The sequence below is a fragment of the Megascapheus bottae genome, chromosome 1 (assembly GCF_031878675.1).
Source record: "Megascapheus bottae isolate mThoBot1 chromosome 1, mThoBot2.hap1, whole genome shotgun sequence".
In the NCBI taxonomy this organism is placed as follows: domain Eukaryota; kingdom Metazoa; phylum Chordata; class Mammalia; order Rodentia; family Geomyidae; genus Megascapheus; species Megascapheus bottae.
Window position 1 is genome coordinate 93,671,837 of NC_143509.1, and position 22,354 is coordinate 93,694,190.

General features: G+C 41.0%; 1 protein-coding gene across 1 annotated transcript in view; it reads right to left on the minus strand.

The window, feature by feature from the left end:
• Positions 1–7,353, minus strand: part of Adamts5 (ADAM metallopeptidase with thrombospondin type 1 motif 5) — a 44,502-nt gene extending 37,149 nt beyond the window's left edge. Inside the window, exons 1-2 of the mRNA XM_090348364.1 lie at positions 7,271–7,353; positions 4,692–6,559 (exon numbers count right to left, since the gene is read on the minus strand). Coding sequence (XP_090204490.1) covers positions 4,692–5,828 — 1,137 coding nt within the window. The 5' untranslated portion in view covers positions 5,829–6,559; positions 7,271–7,353. The remainder of the gene's footprint in view (positions 1–4,691; positions 6,560–7,270) is intronic.
• Positions 7,354–22,354: the final 15,001 nt, after the last annotated feature.

Below are 22,354 nucleotides of genomic sequence, written 5' to 3' on the forward strand. Positions count from 1 at the left end.
TTGATTCTCAGTACCACATACATAAAAAAAAGCCAGAAGTAGTCCTGTGGCTCAAGTGGTAGATATCTTGCCTTGAGAAAGCCCAAGGACAGTGCACAGGCCCTGAGTCATTCTTCTAAATTGAAGTGAGATAGGTTCAGCACAATGTCTCTAGGCTCTTTGATAATGACAGCTACAATAACAATCAATAGTAAAAGAGAAAAAAATAGCTCCACTTTGTGTGCTTCCTACAATGGATTCCCAGGAAAGGAGCTACTTTTAACCCTTCAAGTCATCTTTTTGCTTATATAAACAACGTATGAAATACTTTAATAAAGTAATTAGATGCTTTTGGGTTCACAAAGCATTAGACAGGACCATCTTCATCCTCTGCTATTTGTCAGAGGCTGCCCTATGAGCATTATTGACATTCCTCTTCAAACTAATGACCTTACCTGTCAAAGTTTTACAAGTGATACCAGAGTTGCAGATCATTGAAAAGATCAATGATAACATTGCTTATACTAATGGCTTTTACTTAGGAAATGTTCAATAGTAAGTGACTACATCTAAATCACAACTACATCTCCGTTGAGGACCCATCGCATTCCATAATTGCAAGATATGTGTAAAGATACCTAGGCATTTGCCAGGAGTTTGGCCTAGTGGTAGAGTACTTGTCTAGCATGCATGAAGACCCAAGTTTGATTCCTCAGTACAACATACATAGAAAAAGCCAGAAGTGGTACTATGGCTCACGTGGTAGATATCTTGCCTTCAGAAAGCCCAAGGACAGTGCACAGGCCCTGAGGTCAAGCCTAGGACTGGCAAAACAAAACAAAACAAAAAGATACCTCGGCTGGCATAATGGTTCTCTCCTCTTTCCTTTCATAGACTTTGTTTATAGCCCAGTTACAGCATTCAACAGTTTTCCTTACAGTGAATTTTACATATATCTGCTTCCATCTGCATCCTCCTCTGCTAGTAGTAGGCCTGGTAGATAGAGGACGTCTTCTTGTCTATTGTTACCTAGATGAGTGTCCCACATACAGCAGGTGCAACAGGCACTGTTGCCCATGCAAGGAATATAAGATGAAATAGGTCCCACGACTGTGGCATATCTTCCAATAGATTTTAGATTTATTTGCTAAATCTTTTTCATCACTTCTAAGAAAATAAACAACAGTTGTTTCAGCTGCTACTAGTCTCCTGATTTTTGAGTCATGGAGCTTTCCTTTTATTGGTTATGGTTGACCTGTCAGGTAAAAGTCTTTGGTGAAGCCAAAACTATAAATAGATTTGAACCCAAATATTTGACTTGGTCAAATAAGAGCACATGCCTCTCATTTTTCCATGATGCTAGTTCCCCTGTAGCGCCCCCTACTTTCAAAACCAATTAAGGAACTGAGTGGCAAAGAAGAAATACTCAAGACTTAATCCAAAATCATAAAGTGGAACGAATAAGACCTTTTTAGCTGAGAGATAAAAGCCTATTGAAAGGCATAGTGATGAGTATTGAAAGTGAATAAATCATTTCTATTGTATATTCTCTTAAATAGTCCAACACCGATCCACTGCTTTAATCAATGAAAGGGTAAACTTTCACTGGATGTTGGGGAGAAGATGGCATGTTAACAGAGTCCCTAACTGTGCAATAAAGGAGATCCAGTAGTCTAGAAAATGGGCCTGTCTTTAAGGAAATTATTTTAAACTAACAGAGGGAGTCAGCAACAAGGAAAAGAAGCTGAAGAGCAAAATAAATCCTAGGAAGATTAGATCTCTATTGGATGTTGATGACAGAAGTCATGTGAATTCCAGCTGTTTTCTATTTCAGACAAAGGATGGCTGCTGGGACCCTCATTTGAATAGTTCCAAAGGGTTGGGGTACAGTCCTGATGGTGAACTGGGTGAGATATGTTGATTTGATAGATGGATTATTAACACTACCCTGCCAAATTTCCAGATACAAGGTGGCCTCAGCTAGTAAATAGGGATGGAAAACATATTCTCACATTTTCTTCACGCTTTAAAAACAAGCAGTTTAGGAGAAGACATCTGGATACAAAATTTGAACAGAACTCAGAGCCCATCAAAACATAGTTTTGATGGCTTGGCGTCTGGCTGCTAAGCAACGCACTTCTTACATTCAAAACAGAGTTGTAAAAGTAGAAATTTGGAGCCAATGCCTGGTATTTCTCATTGAAAAGAAATAGGCATGAAAGGTTTTTGTTTGTTTGTTTGTTTGGCCTTCACATCTGATCTCTAGGAGACAGAAATCACCTTCTGAAGTATGAGAGATCGATTTCTTATATACTCTCAAATGAATGCTGTAATAGGGTCTTGAAAGTTTTATTTTTATCAATCTGCTGGTAGTACTCTATTCAATTTAGTGCATAGTTTCAAAATACAAGTACCCTTCAAATATTCAGTTTTTATGAAGGTGATTGAATGTAATATACAGCCAATTAGTTGATGACAAAATATGCTTCTTCTTGGTAAGGCAGAGCTGACACGTGCAAAATACTTCCCAATGTGTACACTAGCTGGGAAACAATGCATGTTATAATACAATAATAATTCAAATTAAGATAGACCATTCATTTACTTCTTGCTAGTTTGCACCAACTTAAAAATCTACTGGCGTGTCTCACAGTTTAGAAAACAGTAACTGTTAATTATGGGAGCCAAAAATAGGTCCAGAGAAAGCAATAAACATCATTTAGAATTACTGACTAGTTTCCTTTTTTCTGGGAAACAATAAAGAAAGTTTTGAGGCAGAGGGAAAGCGATGATGACATTTCTCTTAACTTTTATTTATGTTAGGACGATGGAATATGGTTTGGGTTTCAAATATGAAAAGTGGCCTACTCTTTGGAGCAGTGTGCCTCCAAATTATTTTCTTCCTCTTTCTTTAGGGAGACTTCCTTCCATAAACTCTCTAAAGTCTATTTCTTGGCAGGCTTTTTTTTTTTTTTTGATGTAACAGAGCAAGGAAACCCAGGCATGGAAAGTTGCTTATGAAAGAAGAAAGAAAGAAAAAGTATTTGGAAACCAAGTAGGAAAGGGTCGTTTTACATGAGCACTACATAGGGCGGGTCACAACGTGAATGTTCGACCATTTCAAAGGCCAATGTTGTGCAGAGGAATTAAAGAACAGCTTCCACAATATCACTTAATGAGGAGACATTTTTTTTCCATTGTACACCACCCCATGTATCGCCTGCATGTCTCCAAAGTGCCGCCTTCCAGTGTCTTTGTTTACATGTGGTTTGCATTTATGTCCACTCTATGAGCCACAAGTGCTTCTCTACTCCAAATTTATCAGCCCTTTTCCTTCATACCACCGGTGCTGTCGTAAAAATAGAAAAATTAGGTAGTGAGCTGGACGTCTCCAGAGCTTCCTGCATTTAATTCCCTATCCTTGCTCTGTTTTCTCCATTTTGCAACCTCAAAGTGTTCAATCCTTCATCTATTCTGAATGCATCTCAGACAACTAAAAGTGTGAGCATTTTTAAGGCTTATTCTTTCCCAATGTTCTAGAGGCCCCACTTAAAAGTGCCAATTTGAGGAAGTGTCCTGGTAGAGCCCTAGCCTGGAGCTGAAGAGTGCAGGAACAGTATGCAGGCCCAGAGTTCAAGCCCCATGACTGACCAAAAAACTGACCACTTGAACAGAGCTGTAAAAAAAATTAAAAAACAAACAAACAAACAAAAAAAAAACAACTGAGGCTCAGAACTAAGGAACAAGCCAGGCTTCAAACTAACCCAGACTTTTTGTCAGTGTCATCACAGGCTTGGTGGTCTAATGACCGCATAAATAGTCTGGTCTTCCTTCCCAGAGCCTCTGGACTTAGAATGTCACCTTCCCCCGCCCCCTCAGTTCAGTAACCAACCAGGACGTCCTGGGAAAACATTCCTTCCTCATGTCTTGAGTCTTTGCCCAGACCTTCTGTACTAGGGCCTCAGAAACACATTCATCCCAAACCCCAAACCTGTGAATTGGATGGAACTCTTGTTTGGCTGAGTGAGTTTGGAGAAGGCGGTGCTCGGATGCACTGGCAGCCTTGCTAAAGCACCTCCCAAATGTGTCCCTTCAGGGATCTGGGCTTCCAGACCCCTCCCCTCCCTCCTCCTTCCTCCTCTGGACACTTCAGAAACCCATTCGCAATTCCACATTAGAAAAGGAGTCCCCTGGGTTGGTGTTGCAGAAGAGGGTCAAGGAAAACCATCAGTCAGACAGAAGTTTCTGCCTTGGATGGAAGTCCGGGCTCTTCCCAGTAGGTTAGAGGAAGTCATCATTTTGACTTTAACTGGGCAGTAAAAAGACCCACGCTTCCATTCCAAAGGCATTCTTAATTCTCCCGGCCTGGTCATTGACCTATGCATTTACCAAACCTTTCCAGCGCCTCCGGGGGCGTGCCTCATCCCAGAGTGGATGGCACCCACCGGTATTGAATATTGATGGCACGAGCCATTCTAGTGACCCAAGGCGACTGTTGGTACAGGCTGGAACTTGAGGAGGAGGCATGGAGGCCGCCTACAGGCGCAGAAGTGGAGGCTGGCTGGGAGGCGGTTTAGCAAATTCACAGATGGAGAAAGTTGGGGTGGTGGGGTGGTGGGGGGGACAAAGTGATCAGCAAGGTTTTCCCCCTCCCCTGACCTCCTTATCGCAGCCCTGGAGGCCGCCCCCGCCTCCCCGCAGCCCTCACCTACCTCCCGCGTGAACAGGATGGCAGCATCGTAATGCTCTTCATGGTCATCCTCCAGTTTGTTGTGTTGGTGCTGCCATTTGCAAAAGTTCTTGAGCGTGGTGGCAGCGTTCTTGCTCACCTCCAGGCTCTTGTCCTTGTCGCCTAGCACCACCACCTTCACCACGGCCAGGCGGATGTGGTTCTCGATGCTGGCGTGGCTGTACAGCCGGTTGGCGATGGAGGCGAGGGTCAGCAGGTAATGCTGCAGGCCCCTGCCGTACATCCGCGCCATGGACGCGTCGGCCACCAGGAGCAGCTCCACCTGGCGGGCCCGGGAGATGGAGCGGCGCCGCCTGCGCCACCACGTCTGGGGACCCGGGGCGGGGGCGCCGGCAGGTGGGAGAGACGCCGGCCGGGGAAGACGCCCGGGAGCCAGCGGGGCGCGCGGGCCGGGGTGACCGAGCGGGCCGGGGTGACCGCGCGCCGGACGGCGGGGCTCGTGGGAGCCCGGCGGGGCGGCGGGGGTCTCGCAGCTGGCGCGGGGCTGCAGGGCCTGGAAGCTGAAGCCTTGGCGGGTGAAGACGTGCGGGATCCGCGCGGATCCATCTCCGTACACCCGGTCGGCCTCCGCCTCCGCCGGGGGCCCGCGCAGCAGCAGCAGCAGCGGCTTCAGGGTGTAACGTGCGTGCTTGACCGCGAAGAAGCCGTCCAGACCCCCGCACAGGTCGAAGACAGCCAGGGAGCGAGGACTGCCGTCCACCGTACCCCGATAGAAACAGTGGCCACGGTGGCGCCCGCCTCCCGCCGCCGGAACGAAACCCGCGGCGCCCACGGACTCGTCCCTCTCCAGGTCCAGGAGGAACCGGCGGCCGCCCGCGTACACCAGGTAGCCCACCTTGCCGCCGCCCGAGTACAGTCGGTCGATGTTCCGCACCAGCCCGCTACTCCTGCGCCTCCCTGGTGGCGGTGGCGGCGGCGTCCCAGGGCGAAGGGAGCCCGCAGGCTGGACGGGCTCTGGCGCCTCCTCCCCTGGCGGCCAGCGGGGCTGGGAGCCCCGGGACGGCCCGGCTTTATCCTGGGCAGGTGCGGCGGCCGGGGGAAGGCGCAGGGCGCACAGGCGCAGGGCGCAGAGCAGCAGGGACGCCCACCCGAGCCGCATAGTGCGCGGGCCGCGGGGAGGGGCGCGCCGCCGCGGGCGCTTTATAGGTATTTGTTATTTGCTAGAGAAGTTTTCAGGGGGCGGGGATGTGGAGGGGAGGGGGAGGGGGGTGTGGAGAGGAGGGGGGTCTCACACTCACACGCGCGCGCACACGCACATTCACACACTTGCTGGCCAGGTTGATGCGTGTGGGAGAGGGACCACCAGACACCCCGCGGCGGAGGCAGCAGCAGCAGCAGCAGCAGCAGAAGAAGGAGCAGCAGCAGCGCCAGCCGGTCCTGGCTGCGGTGCCAGCTTGACAACTTTTCTTTTGTTGGTTTGGATATATATATTAACAAATAAATAAAATGCAAAAAAATTGAAATTCAAAAATAAAAACAATATAATTGCTCTCCGGAAGGAAAGAGGTGTAAAAACATTTAAAAAGAATAGATAAATCTCTTTAAAAACAATAACAAAAAAAGCCAAGTGGTGGAGCGTCTGCAAATAATTGCAAAGAAAATAAACACCGATTCAAGTCACAAGCGTTGTCTCCCCCCTTCCAGCTCCTCAACCATCACCACCGAGGCAAGAGAACCACGAACCCCCCACCCCACCCCCAGATCTCCGGGCCCGGCCACTGGTTGCAAGCCGCCTTCCCGTGCCACCGCGCCGGCTGCGGCTCCGGCTTCTCCAGCGGCGGGGGTTGGCGAGCGCTGGGACCCACTTCCTTTCTTACGCGCTGGGGTTGGCTGGTCTCCGTGGGAGCCAGGAAGATGGGAAGGAAAGAGACGAAGTGAGGGAGGTGGGTGGGTGGGTGGGTGGGTGGGGGGAGAGAGGAAAGTCATTAAAAAAAAATTAAAGCCCAAGCGCCGGAGGCGGGGGCCGGGGGGCGGCGAGCCGGGCCGCGAGGCAGCGAGGGCGGCAGCGGTGGCCGGGTCTCCCGGGTCTCCCGGGCCCCCGGCACCCCCGGTTGGCCGCGTGGCGAGCGCGGGGAGCGGCGCGAGCGCTGTGAAGATGCGAGGAGGTGGAACAATGAATTTATAGCGGCATGCCATCCTGAAATGGCAATTTCAACAATTCGTCACTGTGCGCTGCCTCTTGAAGGGAGAGAGAGGGGGAGAGGGAGAGGGAAAGAGAGAAAGAGAGAGTCCTCCCCCCTACCACCACTCCCACCCTTCCTGGTCCGCGCCTAATCAGATGGGGAGAGGAGGGGTGGGGAGGACGAGGTGGGGGGGGGGGTGATCCAGGAAAGGGAGCGTTTGGAGGGAGGAGGGGACTGGGACCCTGGCGACATGGAAGGAGGGACAAAGCCAGGAGTGAGGCCTGGGTGGTGGTGGTGGTGGTGGTGAAGTATTTGGGCTAGAAAAACACAAATTTCCTTGGCCTCGTTTAAAGCCGCAGTGGCTCTGGGGCTGTCTGATTGTTCCCTAACCAATCAGGGCTGGCTAACCTCAGCTTACCTCATCTTCTGAAGGGGTGGGTTTTTTTCTTCTTCTTCTTCTTCTTCTTTTTAAGTTACTGAGACTTTCAAGTCTCTTTCTGCGTCTTTCTCGCCTGCTTTCCTTGCCCGGGGTAGGAAGTTCATGTTGCGAGCTGTTGTTGATGTTGTTGTTGTTTTCCTTTTTCCAAGCCCCGATGTGCTGGCATCTCAGCTTCAACTCCATCCATTAATTAGCCGGAGTTTTCCGCTTTCCGCTGGTCCCCATCCTCCTGTCGCTTCCTCCCAGCAGCTGTCCGGGTACTGAGTTTCCTGCCTTTTCCTTCGGTCTCCTTGAGCTCCAGCCCTCGTGCGGTTCAGGCTTTGGGCTGACTAACTTCTCCCAGGCAGCAGCAGAGCAGCGGGGACAGTCGGGCAGCCGCGGGCGCTTCCTGGCGCGCCGTGATGCCAGGAGCGCTACCATGGGTCGGGCAGGGCAAGGCTGCCCTCTGTGAGCAAACCCAGCACTTTCCACCATCAATGAATCCCAGCCTGAGGGCCTTCCTTGGGGACAGGATTGGAAAGGGTTAACGGGGAAGGGAATTGACTGTGCTCACCCCCAACATTTTTTTTTTTTAACAATTTGTGCTTACCTCTTCTCTTTTTATTCTTGCTTAAATGACAAATACCCTTCAGTGTATTGACTGCATGTCTTGTACAAAATAAACCTCCACATTTGCCACGGTGCTGGGGTTACCACCCTTTTCAGAAATTCCGTTTTGAAGGCCAAGAATTGGTGATGGGAGAGAGGAAGTTTGGTGATTATTAGTACTTGGGCACCATGGTCGTTATGGCTAATGTTCTGGGTCCTCTTGTTTCCTCTAATGATCCAAGTCTAAGAAGGTAGAGAGGCAAATCCACTGATTTTTGCTATGTGGTTGTGGCAAGAAGACAGACTACTTCAGGGGTAAATGACAGTCATTCTTGGGTTAATCCATGAATAGGCCAAGGGAAAATGGATCTGGTAAAATTTTCATGTTGCCACCTTGTTAACACTCAGAGATCCCAAGAACAGCAGGGGTCCCTAAGCTGACCATTTCTCTGGGACTTATGAGATGCTCAAAGTAGGGACTGCATCCTGAAGGGAAATTCAGACTTGTCCAACAAAGGGCTCCACTGACCACGTCCTGAAACCCCCTCTAGCTAGAGCCATCAAGAGGACAGCTGAAAACACTTGTGACATTGATTCTTGTTAATTAATTAAGGGACATGCTGATTCTAGAAAACCAATAGCCCCAGGAGGAAGGATCTGGGAGGAAGTACTTATTACTAAAGGCTGTTACCTTTTGGTTACCCAGTCTCTCAATCTCTCACTCACTTGTCAGTTCCTGGAGTCCTGAAACTAGTATCCTTTAGCTGAAAGCTGACCCTCCTCATTTTTGTGGTTGTTGTAGTATGCCTGGGAATCCCAAACTTGCTTCTTCACCATCTCTAAAATGACTTTAATTCAGTACATTTAACCATTTCATCATTGTGAATCTCAAAAATTGGTTTTGATAGACATATCAGAGGAGAGTGGCTTAAAGTTATTTAGAGCAATATTTTGCATCCAGACAGGTTTTTAGAATTTAAGAAAGCGCCAACTAAGCTTCTTCTGGCGAAGCTTTTCTCATTTTATCAAATGCCATTCTTCCCATATGAATTCCTCACCCTGAATTCCATGTCTTTAATGTTAACAAATGAATGACATTTGTACTCAGATGATTCAAATGCTTACAAAACAGATTGAAGAACAGTTAAGGCTCCCAATGTAAATATCAAGTGATCAATATTTATTAGACTCGCATATCACAATGGAAGGAACCAGTAGAGTTTGCAGATATCAAAAACATAAATTTACTTATTCAGAAAAGTTCTCCTTAAGTATATCTAGATTTTGGTGGAAATAATTTCAGCATGCTAGAAAGTTCATTTGGTGATAGTTCAAAAATATTCCCTTGGTGGATTATGATGAGGTACCAGAAAATAATTAGTGTCTGTCAGTTCAAGCAAGAAACCTGCACTGAATAGAAGTAGCTAATGTTTTCACTATATTTTTTTTCACACAGAAAGACACAATATAATCACAATCACATTTCAGTGGACTAATTGCCTCTTAATTATCTTATGCTGAAAAGTATCTTCTTTGTTCATGCATTTATATATAGTCAAATGTACACCCATGCACGTACACACACACACACACACACACACACACACACACACACACACACACACATGCACGCACTTATGCCTTTCCTGGGCTCCTGGGCTCACCCTCGGCCTTGCTTGGCTTTTTCTCTCAAGATAACTTTCTGCTACTTGAGTGGTACTGCTTCTCTGATTTTTCATTAGTTAATTGGAGATGAGAGACTCTTGATTTGTCTGCTTGAGCTGGTTTCAAACTATGGTCCTTTCTGTAGCTATAGTTACCCTGGAGCCAAGCCTCACTTCCTGTTTTCTAGAGGTTAATTGGAGATAAGAGTCTCAGGTCCTTTTGTGCACAGGATGGCTTTGAACCTCGATCCTTAGATCTCAGCCTCCTGAGTAGTTAGGATTACAGGCATGAGTCACCACTCCCAGCTCTTTCATTTGGTTTTCAACCCATAGATCTCTTAAAATCTACCCAGTTTAACACACATGTGAAAGTACACATGGTTTTGTGAGATTCTCTGGAGACTTGTGAAGGTAAGCTCTGATTTGTGATTGCGCGAAGCTCACAGTTCAGAGATGGATCCAGTTATATCAATGGATAGCTTGGAATGTAATGTGGAGGATGCAAATATACAGAAGAAAACCAAGGAGTAACACCTGCAGGTATTCTGCACCCTGAATTTACAGTATAGCTTCACTCCAAAGGTCTTCTGTGTCTTTGTAAGTATTTTTCTCAAATTTCCATTTGCTAAAGTGTCAGATCCTTACTTTCACCACAAACTATGGTTTTGGTAAGCATGAGGAAATATCTGACCATAAAATATTCCCCTCCAGCTAAACACCTGCTCCTAAACTCCCATAGAAGAATCTCAACGATTTTCCTTTCCCATATTAAGAGTCCTTCTCCAGGACTGGCTGCCTTTTGTGCCAGTAAGGCATAGAATTCTCTCCTCTGTAGCAGGATGCTTGGATGCATGGAATAGAATTTGCTCCATTACTTCCTAGTTGCATTAACAAATGCTTTAAATACCTCAGGTGGGCCTTTTCCTTTTTTGTTGCTTTGCTTCACAAATTCCAGTTCTAAGAAATACTGCTTGAAAATGAAGTTACATTTTCGAGTAAAGCGCCTATTTATTATTACAGCATTGATATGAATTCTCAAAGATTTTAGAGTAATTTTAAGGGAAGAACACCTTTGCAACTTTCTTCCCTCCCTTCACCTCATTTTACTCTCCATTTATTTGCATGTTCCACCATGGTAGAACAATCAACTTGACCCACCAACAGATACACACACACACACACACTCCCATGCAATGGTAGAACATGTAACCTACAAACACATTATCTTGTTCCCCTCCATGTTATATCTGATGGGTAAATACAAGAGAGTTTAGATAATAGAAGGAATTAGACCAACCATTTTTTTTCTGATAGAGAAAATGATCTTAAGACCAGCATAATAGATAATAGTTTTTTTTTCACAGAGAAACTTACTGAATAATACATGACAAAACACAAAAGTTTTCTGTTATCTAGATAAAACATGTTATTAAAAATCTGCTGGGATGCTTAGGGTCTGGTTTATTTAAAACTCCAAAATTAAATTCTTCAATGAGCTATATTTTTTTTGCACACAGAAATGTTAGTCTGTATAAAAGCCTCTAAATGAATAATGTGCGTATGTATTATTTAAGACATACAGGTGTTATCTGTAAAGTAAATCCAACAAGTCATTTTTTTAGAGTGACCAGCTGTGAAATGTTGTTTTAGCTTTTCTCACACAATTATACACATATTTCTTGCTTTTATGAGTTACTAAATTTTTTTGGTCTTTATTTTCCAGAAATTATCTCAAAAATCAAACCTTCCTGAAAACGTGAAAAATCAGGAATTTCTAACTAAGAGTAATTTAAAACACTTGAGTATTTTTCTTTTCCCTTCATGATGGAACATCACACACAAATTTGAAAGTACTTAGTGAGTGGTAGTTGAATTTATAAGGGAAATGGCAATAGAAGCTATCATTTCTTAGTTCTATAATCACATTTGTTTAAGGTTAGAATTAGATCTAAATATGTCCTTGTTCAAATTCCAGAATATTACAGTATTACTTGAGATTACCCCGTTTTTCTATATGAAGTGTGTTCAAATTATTCTCATAAGTTGAGAAGCTTAGTTAAGTCCAAAAAGCTAATGACCATTAACTGCTTTCTTGTTTTCCCCACCTGTGGTGGATAAAGAATTAAAAACCAGCTGCCTGGTTGATTTCAGATTGCTTCAGGGATGAAGGAAAGACACAGTGGTACTTACTCATGACTGCTTACCCCTAAAGCAGGACTTTCTTAGTGAAGAAATCATCCAGCTTATAATTCTCTTTGGGGATTTTATGTAGTAGACATGATTTTTCCTCTACAATGACTTCCAAACACCAACCATATTGGAGCTATGCCCTAGAAAGAAACTTCCTTACAGGGTTCTCTGCCCATGTCTAGGTTGCTATTCCTGGTCTAGATGGAAATGCCCTGTTTTTATCAGCAGTGTGTGGTCCCAGTAAGACTGTTCACCTCTGAGCAAATGAGCTTATGGCAGCAAGAAGATGAGAGAATGTGGGCTTTAACTGGATTTCAGGTTGGGGAAGTAATCTTTGCTAGGGCTCCTCCTATGTGATCCTTCCCCAGAACATCTCTAGCTTTTTAGTTCTTCCCTTTCAGTCCATCAGTAGTCTGTCCACTCTGTCAGAGGGCAAGCAGGATCTGCTTGTCCTTTAACTATCTAAAGTATCAAATTATTTTGAGCATGGTGGAGAGGGGGACAAGATGGGCTAGAGCTCTCACTTTAGAAAGTGTTTATGTTCAAAACAAATCTCCACTAGTTTTCCACAGTGGTCACCAGAACCAAATGGTTCATCAGATTCTTTTGAGAGACACTTTAATGGGTTCTTGTGACTCATGAGTTTTATGGGATTAATTGTCAATAGTTGCTTGGAAATCACTAAATATATCTATAATCAGTTGCATAATCTTTCATTGGTTCATCTGCAGCTCAGAACTACATTTATTTCTGACAAGCAGTAGTTGAATAATTAATGTTCTCCATCTGTTAAGTATATCTCTTCTTCCTATTCTTGTTCCTTTTTCTTCTTGTTCTTCAACAAAGTGAAAAAAAAAAGATAGTGAGAATTGAACCTAACACTTGTGAACAATGTGTTCAGAAGGAAACAGGGTAGGTATGACATACAACTAAACTCCATAAACATTTTCAGAACATTCATAAGTCACATTTAAAAAGTACTAGTAGTCAGAGAATTGGAGATCAACTAGAGTCTCTGCTAGCTTCTGGCTAATTGGATTATTCTAGAAAAATGCAAAACTATGCCTTAAGATTATGACATTTATTTCAAAATTCTGTAAATGCTTTTGCCTGTTAAATATAATTGGACATCTTAACTGTAATTGGTCTCCATGTCTTTCTTTTTTCCTTTTTATCTTTTACATCTGCTTCTGTAGTAGAATAGAAAACATGAGTATTGCAGCAAGATTTCCCACCAGAAAAATGTTCAGTTTTTAGTTGACTAACTGGCAAAGAAGAGGCATAAATAGATACAAATTAACTATGGAAACATGTGTTACCTATTTCTTGAATATTATGAATAAAGGTGTTTATTGATATTTGCTGTTGACTTTATTTATACTCCTTTTCTAATATTAAAATACAAGTTTTCAAGGAAACATAATCCCTGTAATTGAGTAAAGACACAGGATACCTATTTTCAAACTCAGAGTGGTATAGCATGTAGAGAAACACTTTCTGGGAATAGGTTTCACACTGAAATCTTGGAGATATTCATCCAAATCATTAGCTGAATGTACTTTGCTTCCAAGATCAGATGTACAGATTGTATGTTAAAGCTAAAAGCTTGTGGTCCTAATAAATTCCTTCTAATTCTCAATGGTTTATCACAAAGGCAGTCTGCACCCATCCCACAGTTCAGTGAGAGTTCATATCCTGCACAATGTTGCTTCACGAAGCCATTTAAGAACATAACTTGTACCCACCTCCATGATCCTGCCACATCTATAGCTTGTTGTTCCCAAGACTGACAGGAGAGATGGAAAGAGAAAATATAAAATGTGCAAGCTCCCTCACTTGCCTTTTCCTAGAAGTGTCCTACTTCTACCCCACTAGCAAAAAACACACTCCATATGGCAGGAAAACTCAGCCATAGGGCCACACCCAAGTGTCAGGGTGTGGGCAGGAAGTTTGGGAATGTAAAACAGATGTGAGTCAAGGACAGGAAAGAGGAAGAAAAAAGAAAAAATACATATATAGCTAGTTGTTCTTATTGCTACCTTGTCTTAGAGATTCCACCTAAGAAGATATCACCCAGAATGAAGCTAAGCAGAGGTAGGAAATGGATCACGATGCATATAAATAAATACATAAATAAATAAATACATAAATAAAAGTGAAAAAGAGAAGAGCTAAGGCTGTGGCTTATACAGTGCAGTTCTTGCCTAGCAACACTTTTTTTTTATCTGATTTAAATTAACAAGATTATCTCTCACATTATCTCTAACAATTGCACTACCAGCTTCCTCTACTTATAACATCTATCCAATTATTGTACTTTATGTCACTTTGATTCTGGAATAGTCACCTGAGAATATCTTATTTTGGTTTGCACCAACATTGCCAAATACCTTATCCTTGTTAATAATTACTTATAGCACTTTTATATTTATGATTAATCAAAACTGAGCCATCAAGTATATTTTTATTAATGTGAGTCTATACAATCTCACAAAGGATGCAAACGACAGTGAACATCTATAATTTGGGGAAACTGATCCTGTGTCCTCCGCTAGCACATAGCACGAGAAAACACTTCCTCATCTCTGGGAAATATCTTACAGTGTGGAAAAGTAGTAATCACTCTGGCTCAATAACTAGTGCATACTGCTAGACAGAGTCATATAACAACTTTTCATAGCAAACCTTGAGAATATTTACTGTTCAGTTTACATATAGTTGTCACATCACCATAAAACAACAGTTAACCAAAATGTATAACTTTTCATCTGAGTACTGTGGTATTCAGCTGGTATTGTGTTACCAACAAAGTGATTGGTAATTGGCTTTTTTTTGGGGGGGGGGACAGGGCACTGTTCCTGAGCTCTTCAGCTCAAGGCTACCTCCCTACCCCTTCACCTACAGTGCCACGTCCTGTTTTCTAGTGATTAATTGGAGATAAGAGTCTCAGGACTTTAGTATCCCAGCTGGCTTGGAACCACAATCCTCAGATCTCAGCCTCCCAAGTAGCTAGGATTAAAGGTGTGTGCCTGGCTTTCTCATGGATATGTTTGGATAGAGTTGGCTTCAAATGTTGATTCTAATTTCTCAGGCTAGCAAGTAGCTAGGCTTACAGGCATGAGCCACCAGCACTGGGCTGTGCTGGCACTTAAAAATTTTTTATTGTAAAGGTGATATATAAGTAATTTATATAATTAAAGTAATGAATGCGTTTCTAGATATGAGCTGTTTGGGGTTACCCTAATAATAACATGCAATATAGTCTTTTTCTAATATTTATGCATTTGAGAAGAAATAAATTAAACATCAATAAAAACTACCAATTCAGAAAAAAGCAATTGAGGTAATGAGTACATTTCTTTTTGAACAGCATTACCCTCTCTCATTTCTCCCACTTCACACCCAACTCTCCTCCCCCTCTTTATAAAATTCATTTCCAACATAATATAGCATTGATTTATCCTTTGTCCCACCATTTCTGTGATTGATTCCCTTTTCCCTTCCCAAATCTGATAAACTCATATACAAGATGAAGTGTACAGACGTCAGAAATAGTGACAAAGGGAATAAACCAAAGGAAAAAGAAAAAAAGAAGTAACTTCAAACAGTATATTAAAATGTCTCTTGTTTCAATTCTTGAAGTTTATTTCCATAATCATCAGTTTATATGATCATATGCACATAGCTATTGAGTTACTGTGACCCTGTGTTAATAATATCCTAGAAATATTCTAGTTAGTACAAATGCAGGAAACCATGCATTTTCTTGGGTCTGGCTTAATATAATTTTTTTCCGATTGCAGCATTATTTACCATATCTAAGATACGGAATCAACCCAGGTACTCCTCAGTAGATGAATGAATCAAGAAAAAGTGGGATTCTGTGCTTCCACCAGAAAGAATGGCATTGCCTCATTCATAAGGTCATGGAAAGTCTTGCAAGAAATTATATTAATCTAAGTACTGTAACATTTTAAGTACTTGTTTCACCATCTACAAAAGAGCTACATTCCACAAAGAACTCACTGTATTTTTGTGAAGTTACATAGAAAAAAAAAGAAGGAGAAGGAGAAAGAGGAGGAGGAGATAGAGCAGGGAAAGAAGCAAACAGAGAAAAAGGAGGAAGAGGAGAAAATAACTGCTCACAATAGTTAAAGGTTTTAACACTACCCTGCTTATTTAATTTTTAGCTCACTATATTGACCTCTGACTTTTGAAAGGGAAACATTGAGGTTGTAAATAACAGACAAGATATTATAGATAAAAAGTTTTCCCAAAGGGCTAATATAAGGAAACAAAATGTTTAAGGGATTTAGAAGTGCTGTGGGCATGGCTCATGTAAAATAGTGTGTGCCTTAGCAAGCGTAAGTCTCTGAATTTGATTCCAATATTATTCCCACAAATTGCTTTTCAAAAGGGTTTGTAGACTACGTCTTCTGAGGGTCTTTATCTCTGATTTCTATAGGAAATCTTTTTTTTTTTTTTTTTTGCCAGTCTTGGGGCTTGAACTCAGGGCCTGGGGGCAGTGTCCTGGATATGTTTTGCTCAAGGCTAACACTCTGCCACTTGAGCCACAGTGCCATTTCGGACTTTTTTGGTGTCATGTGGTACCAAGGAATCAAACCCAGGGCTTTATGCATGTTAGGCAAACACTCTACCACTCGGCCATGCTCCCAGCCCTGGGAAGAAATTTTTTGATTGTAATGTATAGAGGGGTTACAGTTACATTTGCCAGATAGTAGGTGCATTACTTCTCACATATTGATACCCGTTCTTATGTTTTTGTCCCCATTTCCCTTCCCCCACCCCATCCAAATCATCTTATTTTCCCCTTCCCTTTCCTATTTCAAATAATCAAATAAATGTATATACAATATATCAGATAACAAAGTTAGATACAGTAACAATATGAGATTAACCAAAGGGCAACAAAAGAGAAGAGAAATAACATAGTACATTAAGAACATCACACAAGATAAACCTCTTATTTCAGTATCATGGAGATTCTTTCATTTAGCCTCATCCTATATGACCTATGTATCTAGGTTTTGTGCATTGTAATCCTCTGCTAGGAAAATCCTCGATGTAGACTAATAATTACAAATGAGGGAAAACATTGAGCCTATCTATGTTCCTTTGGGTCTGGCTTGCTTCACTTAATGTGATTTTTTCTAAGTCTTTCCATTTCCTTACAAATGCTGATGGCAGCATAGAATTCCATTGTGAATAAATACCACATCTTGTTGATCCAATCATTTACTGAGGGACATCTGGGTTGGTTCCATATCTTTGGTATGGTAAATAGTGCTGTAATGAACATCGTTGTGCAAGTGGCTTTAATATGTCCTTGTTTCTGGACGATTGGGTAAAAGCCAAGGAGTGGAATTGCCGGGTCATAGGGGAGCTCTATGTTTAGTCTTTTGAGGAACCATACTGCTTTACATAGTGATTGAACGAGTTTACTCTCCCACCAACAGTGTAGTAGCGATCCCTCCTGTCCACATTTTTTGATCCTAGCCATTCTAACTGGCATGGGGTTGGAATCCTATAGTTGGTTTAATTTGCATTTCTTTTATGGCCAGAGATGCCAAGCATTTTTTCATGTGTCTATGGAGCATTCTTATTTCCTCTTCACAGAAATCTCTCTTTAGATCTTTGGCGCATCTTTTGATGGGAAGAAAAAAATTTAAGAGTACAGTTTCTCTTTTCTATTTAGGTCTTCATGTACCCATCATCACTAAATAGAATTAAAACTCTGTGTGTGTGTGTGTGTGTGTGTGTGTGTGTGTGTGTGTGTGTGTGACTTTGGAAATTGTACAGTTAGTTTGCCATTCCATAGAGTATGAGAACTCCTACCTCATCTGCATGAGTCTACCAACTAGTACAAGAGATTTTACAGGCTTTTACCAATTTGAATTTATATCCTTAATTTTAATCTGATCAGTCCTATTAAATACCATAATCTTTTGTGAGAAGAAGAAATAAATGGTATACTAAGAACAATAATTTTTCTGAGTACTGTTGTCTCATGCCTGTAATCCTAGGTACTCAGGAGGCTGAGAGCTGAGGATCATGGTTCAAAGACAGCCTGACTTTCTCTGGAAAAATCCACGAGACTCTTTATTTCCAATTAACCCCTAGGAAACTGGAAGTGATGCTGTAGCTCAAGTGATAGAGTGCTAGCCTTGAGCTGAAGAGCCCAGAGTTCAAGCCCCATGACTGACCAAAACATATAATTTTATAGTTTAAATTTTGCTCTAAATTGAAGAAAGAAAACAAGAAATGTAGTTAACTAATTGTGAATATCTAAGTTACATTAGATCTTAGAGATGTGAACCCAAATAAGGCCATTTCTAAAGACTCTGTTAATACAAACTATCAGGGGCCAGATAACAAGTGAAAAAAATCAATCATTGAGATTAGCATTTGTTTGCTTCATTTAGAAAATATTTAAGCATTTGAATTTTCTCATAATTAACTGATATCTCACTGAGTGAACCACATATTCTTATACTTTGTAAGTAGGGGAAAACACAGTCATGTAAATCTATTTTAACAAACAGTAATAAATAATTTGAATAAACCTAAAAAACAGATCTTAGATCCTAGAGCCTCATATTCCAAAGGAAGTTACAATGGATTGTCATGGTTTTGGTTGGTTTTATATGAACCTGAGGACAGATGTCAATAAATTCCATTTCTGACTACATTATTAAATAAATTGGATAGGATTAGTACATATGGTTTTCATGTTTTTAATCATGGAGTGAGTTCCTGAAGAACCCCTGAACAGTACATGGAGACTCAGTATTTGCCTATGCAGATGCTTTATAGCTCCAATTCTGCATGGAAATTTTTTGTTGTTGTTGCTGTTCTGTGCTTAATACTCACTACTAGACAACACGCAGCTAAAACAAAAAGATTAAGACAAAAACTAAGAGTATTATCTTTTGTTTCTTTCAAAGAGAGCTTCCTTCTAAGGAGGTTAATTAGTATTGGTCACTGTGGAAGAGAAAGGAGCATAAGTAAGTATAAGACAAATAAGTTATACTTAGTATAAAAGTGCCCCAGAAAATAAGTCAATTGAAAAGGGAATGTAGTGATGACTCAATTTACCATGTGAGTAAAGTAATTATGCTTCTTATTACAGAAATTTTTTAAAAAGATGATGCAGCATCTCTAAATCCATCCACTGAAAAGATTATGTACCACTAAAAGTTTGGAAAAGTTGAAAAATTTTGAAATGTACTGCTAGGTAAACAAAAGCACATGCCTGTGAGTTTCTATTAAAATGAATTTGAGCCAGGTACTTGATTTGTAGATTTACACCTATAATACTTTCTCCTCAGGAGTCTGACATCTGGGGAAATCTAAGTTCAAAACCAGTCCAGGCAGAAAACTTTCTGATATTCCAGCTCCAAAATGCCTAGTTAAAACCTGGACTGGAGGCATGGTTCATGAGTTAGACTATCAACCACAAAAATAAAAGTCAAGGAAGAGGAGAGACCCTGAGCTTAAGCTCCAGGTACTAGCAGAGAAAGAACTAATTAAATGAATGGATGAATAAAATAAGCTTGAAGAAGGTCAAGAGCATTTCTACAAAGCAAGGATAGCAAGAGTAAGACAAAGGAAAATTAAACTCCAGCATACCTTGAGTTAATGGGCTTTGCAGCTTTCAGAAGCATTTTTATTTTTTTTGCCACATGTGAGGTGACCAAAAATATTCTTTGACTCATCACTCCACGTGTGTTCTCTTGAGAAGAAACACATGGAAGAGAAATAACATGTTTAATAATGAAAATACTAGCTTGTGTTGGGTGAGACTACATTCCCAAATACTCTTCATGAAGTAGGCAAGAAACCATGAGGATTTAAGGAAGCCAAGGATGAAATGACTCATCTAGTTTTGTGGCAGTGTAGCATATTTGGGGATTAGGAGTCACTTGTTTTCCTGTTCTGTCATTTCCCAACATTAAGGGACTTGAACAAGAACTCCCTGGATGTTTATTGACATTCCACTAAAAAGAGCATGAGCCATAGCCAAACATTAAAAAAAATCCACAAGTACTTTGTGCTGAGAGGTTTAGAAAATGTGGCAGCATGATATTTTCTTAAAGTATCGGTAAATTAGAACACATACTTTTTCTTCAGGTTTGTGGTGATCAAGGGAAAAACAGATTACAACTTGAGGGCTATTTTTTCTTTAAAAACTACTGGGTGCTGGTAGCTCACACCTGTAAGCCTAGCTTTTCAGGAGATCAAGATCTGAGGATCACAGTTCCAAACCTGCTTGGACAGGAACTTCTGCAGTACCCTTATCACTAATTAACTACCAAATGAAAAAGGTGGATGTGCAACTTTGGCTCAAGTGGTAGACAGCTAGCTTTGTGGGAAAAAAAGTTCAGAAAAGAACCCGGCACAGTGGTGCAGACCTGTAACCCTACCTACTCAGGAGGCTGAGATCTGACGATCGCCTTTCAAAGCCAGCCCAGAGACGAAAGACCCTGTGACTCTTATCTTCAATTAACCACTAGGAAAACTGGAAGTAGCATGTGGCTCAAGGGGTATGACAGTAGTCTTGAGTAGAAGAGATCAAGGACAATGTCCAGGGTCAGGGGTAGGATGGTAACCTTGAGCTGAAGAGCTCAGGGACAGTGCCAAGGCCCAGAGTTCAAGCACCATCACCTAAAAAAAAAAAAAAAAAAAAAAAAAAAAGCTCAGAAAGGAGGCATCTACACCTGGACCTGCATCCGCCAGCTAACCTAACAGACATTCAAACATATACATATGCACAGAAATACACACATATACATACACATAAGTATACACATACATACACACTATTAAAAAGTCCCCAAAATGGATTATGTAGATTCTAACTGCTGACATTTATAATAAACATTAAAACCTGTAAAATATCTATTTGCTGATTTAGTTTGCAATAAAAATAGACTATGAGAACTAGTGTAGTTATAAAAATATCGAAATATTCCAAAGCAAAATAATTAGTAAAGTTATTAGTATTGGCTAAAGTTTTTGCAATTTTATTCAAAAAATTTTAATATCTTGAAATATTTATACATGTATATACACATATAAAACATGTCAAATTATATGCATAAGGCATATAAATCAGTGTGATCCCTTCCATTATTCCTCCCATTTATTCAAAACACAACTATCTTCCTGTTTCCTGGTATCATTTTAATTTATATACATTGAGTATTATAATGGTATTTATCCCCCATTCATCTCTCCATTTGTTAACTCTTTTCCTATTAACCCCCACTACCCTCACTAAGACACGATTCAGCTTCTTGATATATATTTTGCTAAATTGTTAGTTCAATGAAAGTACATCATGGAACTCTCAGGCTCAGTCCATTTGATTATGTATATTGTATTTTGATTGTTTATCATGCATATGGCTCTGTATATTTTCTATATATGTTTATATTTTACGTGTAATTTCTTCATTTAAGAGAAAACATCCTCTCTGATTCCTACTCAGTAAAACTTTTCCACTTCCATTTTTCTGCAAATTACTTAATATTGTTTCTCCTGGTGGATAAGATGTATCTCTCTCTCCCTTTCCATCTCTTTCTTTTTTTAATTTATGTACATTACTTATATTATATATTATGGATATATTTGTATATTATATATGTATATATTATATGACATTCTATATTACATTATATAATCACATATATGTATATGGTAATATAATATTGTAAATATTATATATTATATGTAACATATACTATATCCCTAGATAATCACAATTGTCTTGATCAATTCATTGGTTGTAGGATACTTGAGTTGTTGATGAGTATTGCAACAAAAGGCACGATTATATATGTAACTTTATGGTACCTTGACTTACAATCATTTGGATAAATTCCCAAGAATTTTATGATTGGATCATAAAGTAGTTTTACTTTTAGCTTTTCATTTATTTATTTATTTATTTATTTGCCAGTCCTGGGCTTGAGCTCAGGGCCTGAGCACTGTCCTTAGACTTTCTCAAGGCTAGAGGTCTACCACTTGAGCCTTAGCACCACTTCTGGCTTTTTTCTATGTATGTGGTACCTAGGAATTGAACCCGGGTCTTTGTGCATGCTAGGCAAGCACTCTATCACTAGGCCAAACTCCTGGCCCCTTTTTTAAAATTTTTTTAAAGATTTTATTAACATTGATTTTTACATCATATTTCGAATGTCATTTTAACAAACAAGTATTCAAGAAGGAATTCTCTGTATACAATCACTGGCACATAGATTTTAGAACATAATTAAAATTAAGCTGAGGGTTTATATGTCATGGATACATATAAATCTATATAACATTATGTCTACAGAGTATATATCCCATCATATATTTTATGTCTATGTAGTTATGTTTATATCTCTAAGACCATGTCCATAACCTTGGGTACCCAAATATCGAGTCATTTCTCTTGTACTCTTAGCTTTTTGATGAATCTCCATACCGCCTTCCATCATTTTTGCACTAATTTATATTCCCGTCAATAGTCTGATAGGGTTTTTTTTTTAAAATTCCCTCACAATTTCGCTAGTATCTGTTGTACTGTTCTTGATGATGGTCTTTATAACTGGAA